The sequence below is a fragment of the Gadus macrocephalus genome, chromosome 16, assembly GCF_031168955.1.
Source record: "Gadus macrocephalus chromosome 16, ASM3116895v1".
NCBI classification, from domain to species: domain Eukaryota; kingdom Metazoa; phylum Chordata; class Actinopteri; order Gadiformes; family Gadidae; genus Gadus; species Gadus macrocephalus.
In genome coordinates, this window is record NC_082397.1 from 10,844,942 (window position 1) to 10,852,681 (window position 7,740).

Genomic DNA, 7,740 nt, shown 5'->3' on the forward strand with positions numbered 1-7,740 from the left:
GAGGCCTGGCAGTGGGTGTCTGGTTTCTAGGTGAGACGCTAACCTTCAGGACAGGAGGAATAGTCGGCGGCATCGTGTAGTGGAAGGGTTCTGTGTTGTGTTACACAAGTCATACGAAACAGAATCGTTACGCTGTGTTCAAACAGTGCTGCAGCCCAAGAACTCCTTTGTTTCGTTTTGTTTCGTTGGTGTGTAGCAAGCAACAGCGTCTAAGGAGCGAAGGCTTTGGTAAAACACTGCAGGGGAGCAAGTGAGACTCACAGAAAGCAGAGCCTTCTGTAACTATCTACATATCAAAAACTCTGGAAATACAGATTATGTCACTATTAGCATTAGTACTGTATGCCCTGCTAATCTTATATGTTATAATGATTCTCATTCCTTGACCGTAACATTTTTCTTTGGTCTATAAATTATTGATTGTGACCTTCGCAGTGAAGCTTGGAAATTATAGATTGCATAAGTCTGGGCATTAATGCTGATTATTTCAGAGCCTCTGCTCTTTGCACGAAATTAACTTTGACCTTATTTCATTTTCCATTATCCGCCCAGAATTGAGTACGCTCTAATATTTTAACCACCATAACACATTTCATTCTGACAGAACATCCCTTCCCTTTAACCAGCCACGCTATTACAGCTTCTTTGAAGAATCGTTTCGCCGTGTCATCAATTACATCCTCACTCTCGCTGATTCATTTATTAAAAGAATGAGCAGCAACTGAATTTATTATAATTGCATAGAACACAACTTTAATGTCTTTAAACCTCGGCTGGAGATTTGCTCGTGGCTTCAGAGACATTAAGAACAGGCACACATCACGTAAAACAATAGTTTAGTTTTAGGCCAAAAAAAATGTCCCCTTAAACTAATTAATCAGATTCTATTGAATAGAGCGATGCATGCTTTGGGTTCAAATGACCGTTTGTAAACATCGCGTTTCCCTCGAAATCCAGTCAGGCATCTAACGAGGCCCTCGTCGTCGCAGAGCCCCGCGGGGCTGGGAGACACCAAGGAGACGACGTTCTGCAACGTCACCGAGGACGCCTCCGCCTCCGACCCCAGGAAAGGTCTGTGTCCTGTCCACCACAACAAATCCAGAACCACTCCGACACATTCTGCATCCGCTTCATCAAATCCAGAACTACTCAAACACATTCCGCATCGGCTTAACCACCTAGCAGCCATCCTGGTTTAAAACTGTAGTTGGGTTGGCAAACTCAAATTTTCCAATGTGTGATCTTTAATAGCGTGCATAATTGCAGTAAATCATGCTCCCGCTTCCCCTTACTCTATTGTTGCTGATGATGTACACAAATCTGCGACTGCGAGGCATCTAGTCCCGTGGGCCATAACGATCCGTTTGTACTGGTGCATTAGCATATAGAGGCTCGCTGCCTGGCTCCACATCATCCTCAAAACGAGATGCTTGTTCATTACCGGCTGGCGCTGGGCTCCTCCCTCCGGAGGGATTGTCAATCAATCAGGTTCAGTGTTTTACAGGATCAGCCTGGACAACTCTCTGCTGGAGATCCAGCTGGGGAAGACGGCCACCTGGCTGCCGGTGTGCCACGAGGGCTGGAACTCCTCCCTGGGCACGCTGGTCTGCCGCCAGCTGGGCTATTTGAGGTCTGTTTTTACACACGTGCACATGCACGCACACGCGCGACTGTTTCGCTCATGCATGCGCACACGTGTGACTGTGCGCATATACGTAGACACACAATCGCATACGTATGCATACGGTTACACACATGCTTACACACAAACACACACACACACACACACACACACACACACACACACACACACACACACACACACACACACACACACACACACACACACACACACACACACACACACACACACAGATCATGCATGCTGGCTTGCGCTCTCCCTGTGGTGTTGGCCTCTCTCTCTCTATCGCACACGCCAACACACACACACACACACACACACACACACACACACACACACACACACACACACACACACACACACACACACACACACACACACACACACACACATTACCACCTTCTCAGTGATATAGTGACAAAAAAAGCCCACACCCGCTCACTATTCATCATCACCTACACAGCGACAAAACACTTTGACACACACACACACACACACACACACACACACACACACACACACACACACACACACACACACACACACACACACACCTATACATTATATTCATTAACACCCCCTACACGGTTTCACAACTGCATCCTTATAATCGCTGTACATTACAGCAACGGGTAATCCGTCTTATTTATGGACTGCTAATAGGCCAACCTCATTTCCAAGCCAGCCTCGTCGCCCCGGGGTTTAAATTATTCACGCCACCGCCGCCTCATCACGTTGTTTGCCTTCCCCCTGTTCCAGGCTGACCAAAGACAAAGGAGTGAACCTGACTGACGTCGGGCCCCTCTACACGGACGGCTTCGTCCAAATCACCGCAGAGCACAAGAGCAGTCTGGAAAGTTTATGGCAATTTAGGTTGGGCAAATTCATCTAATGACTTAACACGTATACTTAATAAGTATAATGTAACGATAACAGCTGACTAACACGATCACCGCGCATGGTTAGCTCACCGGTTCATTCTCCTATAGGGGGAGCTGTAGCACAGGGAAGGTCATAGCGTTGAAATGTTTTGGTAAGTCGCACTTTCACAGCTACTTTTTAACGCACCCAAGTAGTTTGCACCCAACGCTCACATCAGGGGTGGGAATAACTGGGTGACTCACGGTACGATACGCGATACATGGCCCGCGATACCGATAATATCGAGATACAGTGATTCTGCGATAATCAACATATTGTTAGACAATCCTAAAACAATACATCAAGATATATGTCTAACAATGAATACAAAATGACAGTGAAAGGGTAAAGTGCTGGATTTCTGTCTTTATTCATGGTCCAAACTGAGTTTGTCAGTTACTCGTCTTTGAAAGGGAAAATATATTTAAGAAAAAGCTAATAAGAAAAAAATAGTGTATCGATTATCGTATCACAAGAAGAAGGGCGACTTTATATCGCTGAATCAACATTTAGTCCCACCCCTTGCACACATATGGACCAAGATTGCTGCTGAAACAAACCGCACACATCTCAGAAGGACGGCTGCACACAAAGCCGATCCGACACACAAACCACAATCGGTTTCTTTGTCCCGACGGGATCGTGTTTCTGGGTACCTCCAGAGTGTGGAACCCGAGCAAAGCTGCCCAGGATCATAGGAGGAGGGGAGGCTCCACTGGGGAGGTGGCCCTGGCAGGTGAGCCTGTACTACAGCAACCGCCACACCTGCGGGGGATCCATCATCACCAGCCAATGGGTGGTCACAGCCGCCCATTGTGTGCACAAGTAAGTCATTCTGCCCGGAGACAGAGTCAGAGGTTTACGGGATTCGATTTAAAAGGTCTCCTACTTTAGCGCCAGGTGTGTGGGGGGATTCGTCATGACATTTCGCTTTCCCAATCTGTCCACTGGTGACATCACAAGGGGAGGTGTGTGTGTGCACACCCCCAGATGTAGGATCGGCCGGTCCGACTCCATTGGTCAACCTGCTCGTGGACCGTACCAACTGGTATGCAGGCGATCAATCCATTCCTATTGGCCTCCCCCACTTGTGATGTCACTAGTGGGTCCATTTTTATACTCACTCTGTTTGTAAAAGAGGGTCTCCTTTTAAGATAGATAGATAGACACTTTATTAATTTCCTTGGGGAAATTCAGGTATCCATTAGCTCACTTAGTCAGTCAACAGATTGTACAACTGACAAACAACAAAATGGACGAAAAGTTAAAGTCAATCAAGTTAGTCAATTAAAGTGAGCAATATTGCACATACATTGAAATTGCATACACAAAGGTGCAAGAGGCAGATATAAATAAATAAATATTACGCAACTGCACATTGTCCAGTGTGTGTGAGGTTGGGTTGGGGGGAGAGAGAGGGATAGAGATAAATAACGTTGTGCTAGCTTTGCGTAGTAGCATGACCGCTAGCTAACAAGCGAGTGTCAATAAAACTGGTTAAACCGACCATCTGGTTTATCTTTCTCCCCTCCCCTGGCGCCAGCTACCGGCTACCTCAGGTGTCCAGCTGGATGGTGTACGCGGGCATGGTGACCCGCACCACCAGTAAGATGGCCCAGGACACGGGCTACGCCGTGGAGAAGATCGTCTACAGCCGCAACTACAACCACCGCAGCCACGACAGCGACATCGCCCTCATGAAGCTGCGGACGCCGCTCAACTTCTCCGGTGGGGGTTTTGTGCAGTTTTCAAACATTTAAGGGGTGATACCGCGCCACCAGGTGTGAGTGCGATCAGCCATTAGAAGCCGTTTGGAAAATCGGCATCTTCTGACATCACAAGCAGGCGTTTTCCACCTAGATGTGTGCTGGATGAACGGCTAATCACACTCAAACCTGGTGGTATAATATATAACCTTTAAAGGGGTGACATCATGCCACCAGGTGTGAAATTAAAACCCATTTTAAAAATCGGCCTTTTCCTGTGCCCTCGGGACATCCCTAGTGGGCGTGTCCACCTAGATGTATGCCTGATAGATACGCAACCTTTGCTACAGCCCACTGGGTAGGCTGGGGAACTGATCTATGCAGCATCCATCTAGGCGGACACGCCCCCTTGTGATGTCACTAGGGCACAAGGAAAGGCCTATTTTCAAACGGCGTGTGATGGCTTGTCATCACACTCACACCTGGTGGTGTGATATCTTTAACATGGGCCTTTTTATCAGGGGCCCCCACCCTGCCAGCGTTTAAGCCATGCTCTACTTTAGCTGCACAGGACCAGATTGTCTGGCTACTTACTTATAACCCTGTGGTAGTGGGATTTCTCAACAGTTTATTTATCTGAACAATAATTTATTCATTCAACTAATCTAAATTTAATTTCGATCATTTGGAGCACAAGCACACTCTCCAGGAGTTCACAGAAACCGCAACTTTATTAAAACATGAATTCATGTGTTCTTTTCTACAGACATCATTCGGCCCGTGTGCCTGCCCAAATACAACTTTGATTTTCCGGGGGGAACCCAGTGCTGGATCTCTGGATGGGGGTACACACAGCCTGACAACGGTAGTGCACTGACACACGACCAGCTAGACCTCCAACAGACCCTTTAGGCCAGTGTGGTCAGTGGGGCAGGTAGGGGTTAAGGCTTCCTGATCAAGGACGCCCACATGTAGACACTGGGAACCCCGAAGCTCACAGCTGGGGGTCAAACCCTCTTACTGCAATCAGTACACACCAAAGCATAAACTAAGACGACCGCTAAAGAGGGCATTTACGTTTAGGGCATTTAGCAGGTGCATTTATCCAAAGCGACTTACAATTAGTAATTGTGAGAAGAAAGAGAAACAACAATATACCGCTGTCGGTACAGTAAAGATGCTCATAGAACCAAGTGCCGATCACTAACAATCGCTAGGTTAACCCATTCCCCGTATACAACAAAGATAGCTAGGATAAGATGCTACACAATGCTAAGTACTATTTTTAAGTGCAAGGACGAACAACCTACAATAAGTGCATAAGAGTGGTGTGTGGGGGATGAGGGTGGGAGTAAGGGGGGGGGGGGGGGGGCATCATAGACACAGCAACACGCATGGCTCCAATCCTCTAAGACGCACACATCCACTATTCCCATCCGCCCTACTCATGTGCTCTGTGGGTCTTCCAGTGTACATCCCGGACACCCTGAAGGAGGCCGCCGTCCCCCTCATCAGCACCAAGCGCTGCAACAGCTCCTGCATGTACGACGGGGAGATCACCGCCCGCATGCTCTGTGCCGGCTACTCCGAGGGCAAGGTGGACGCCTGTCAGGTGGGCTGGATGGACTACCACGAAGGGGGCGTATCCATCTAGGTGGACACGCCTTCTTGTGATGTCACTAGAGCAGGGAAGGGAACAGGAAAGGGCACTACCACGACAATTCTTTCTTTAGAAGTACTCACCTGAAGCAATTAGGATGTCAATTAGGGCCCCCGTTTAGGACATCAAATAGGGGCCCCATTAAGGAAATCATTTAGGGGCCCCATTAAGGAAACCATTTAGGGGCCCCATTAAGGAAATAATTTAAGGACCCCATTAAGGAAATCATTTAGGGGCACCATTAAGGAGATCACATAGGGGCCCCGTTTAGGAAATCTATTAGGGGCCCCATTTAGGACATCAAATATGGGGACCATTTAGGTCGGACATCAATTAGGGGCCCTATTTAGGACATCAAAAAGGGGGCACATTTAGGACATCCATTAGGGGCCCAGCTAAGGACATCAAATTCGGACCAGATATAGGACATCAAATAGGTCCCCATTTGGACATCAAAAAGGGGCCCCATTTAGGGTATCAATTAGGGGCCCCATTTAGGACATCCATAAGGGGCCCAGTTAAGGACATCAAATGTCCCCGATATAGGACATCAAATAGGTCCCCATTTACAACATCAAATAGGGGTCCCATTTAGTACATCAATCGGGGCCCCATTTAGGAATTTATCATCTAGGACCCGTAGTCTAGGAGTAACATGTTCAGGACTCTGACACGTCCGAGGGGGGGGGGGGGGGGGGGGGGGGTTTGATGTGTGCGCTCTATGTACCGCGGCACCACATCCATGGCGGAGGCTCACGTCTCCTTCCATTCCCAGGGTGACAGCGGGGGGCCCCTGGTGTGCCAGGACGAGGGTGTGTGGCGGCTGGTGGGCGTGGTCAGCTGGGGGACGGGCTGTGCAGAGCCCAACCACCCCGGGGTCTACACCAAGGTGGCCGAGTTCCTGGGCTGGATCTACGACATGATGGAGGTGAGGCCTAGGGATCGACCGATAAGGAATTCTTAGGGCTGCTACTGCTTTTGCTCCCACAATTTCATCATAAAAAAATACACAATCATGATAACATATGTTACAAGCCTCAAATTAAAAAAGGAACATTTATTGAATTGTCTGTAAATTTGGTGGGACAAAATATTTAAATAAAATTAAAAAAAACACAAATATCGGCCGATATATCGGTCGATCACTAGTAAGGACGTCATGTGATCAGAGAGAAGGGGTTTGGCTCTTTGGTGCTTACAGTGGAGTTGTGTTTCAAATGCACTGCTGGTTGTCCGTGATCGTCTTTTAAGTGGAATAATTGTGGGTTGTTTATTTTGTTTTGCTCTGCTTCTTGTTTTTATGCTTTGCAGAAGTATTGAGGATGAGGAAATGGAAGACGGACAAAATGCTGGGATCAACATAAGGGAAAACAAAGCTACCAATATTTTATATTTGAACACCATAGTCAAACAGTTTTTGCTATTCATGTAATATAATGTACATTAAACCACATTTGTGCAGTATATATTATATATATATTAAAGCCAGATATTTCTTTCTGTTATATTTTTCATGTCATGAAAATAAATACTGTGGAAAACATTGAAGTATATCATTGAATTTTCAGGAATGCAACTTGTAGCATTATAAATATGTTTTGGTCTAGAAGAGACATTTGCTTTTAGCATCAATTTACCTCCCATGGAAACACGTTCACACCCACGTTCCCCCCCTTCTTCGCTTTCCTACCAACACCCACATGTTGAATTGCTAATTCATTAACGCATAATGAATTAGTCAAGGGAGGAGAAAACCGTTCTTCATTGCAAGGTTGACATGCAAGGCAGTCTCGGTCTTTAGCCACCAGATG

At 47.0% G+C, this 7,740-nt stretch overlaps 1 protein-coding gene across 1 annotated transcript in view; it reads left to right on the top strand.

Moving 5' to 3' along the window:
- Nucleotides 1-7,472, top strand: part of tmprss5 (transmembrane serine protease 5) — a 13,261-nt gene extending 5,789 nt beyond the window's left edge. The window contains exons 5-15 of the mRNA XM_060075393.1: nt 1-30; nt 958-1,071; nt 1,495-1,630; nt 2,402-2,515; nt 2,632-2,675; nt 3,226-3,388; nt 4,107-4,291; nt 5,036-5,134; nt 5,739-5,881; nt 6,705-6,857; nt 7,241-7,472. The exon at nt 1-30 is cut by the window's left edge and continues 51 nt beyond it. Of these exons, the coding sequence (XP_059931376.1) occupies nt 1-30; nt 958-1,071; nt 1,495-1,630; nt 2,402-2,515; nt 2,632-2,675; nt 3,226-3,388; nt 4,107-4,291; nt 5,036-5,134; nt 5,739-5,881; nt 6,705-6,857; nt 7,241-7,249 (1,190 nt within the window). The 3' untranslated portion in view covers nt 7,250-7,472. The remainder of the gene's footprint in view (nt 31-957; nt 1,072-1,494; nt 1,631-2,401; nt 2,516-2,631; nt 2,676-3,225; nt 3,389-4,106; nt 4,292-5,035; nt 5,135-5,738; nt 5,882-6,704; nt 6,858-7,240) is intronic.
- The last annotated feature ends 268 nt before the right edge of the window (nt 7,473-7,740 follow it).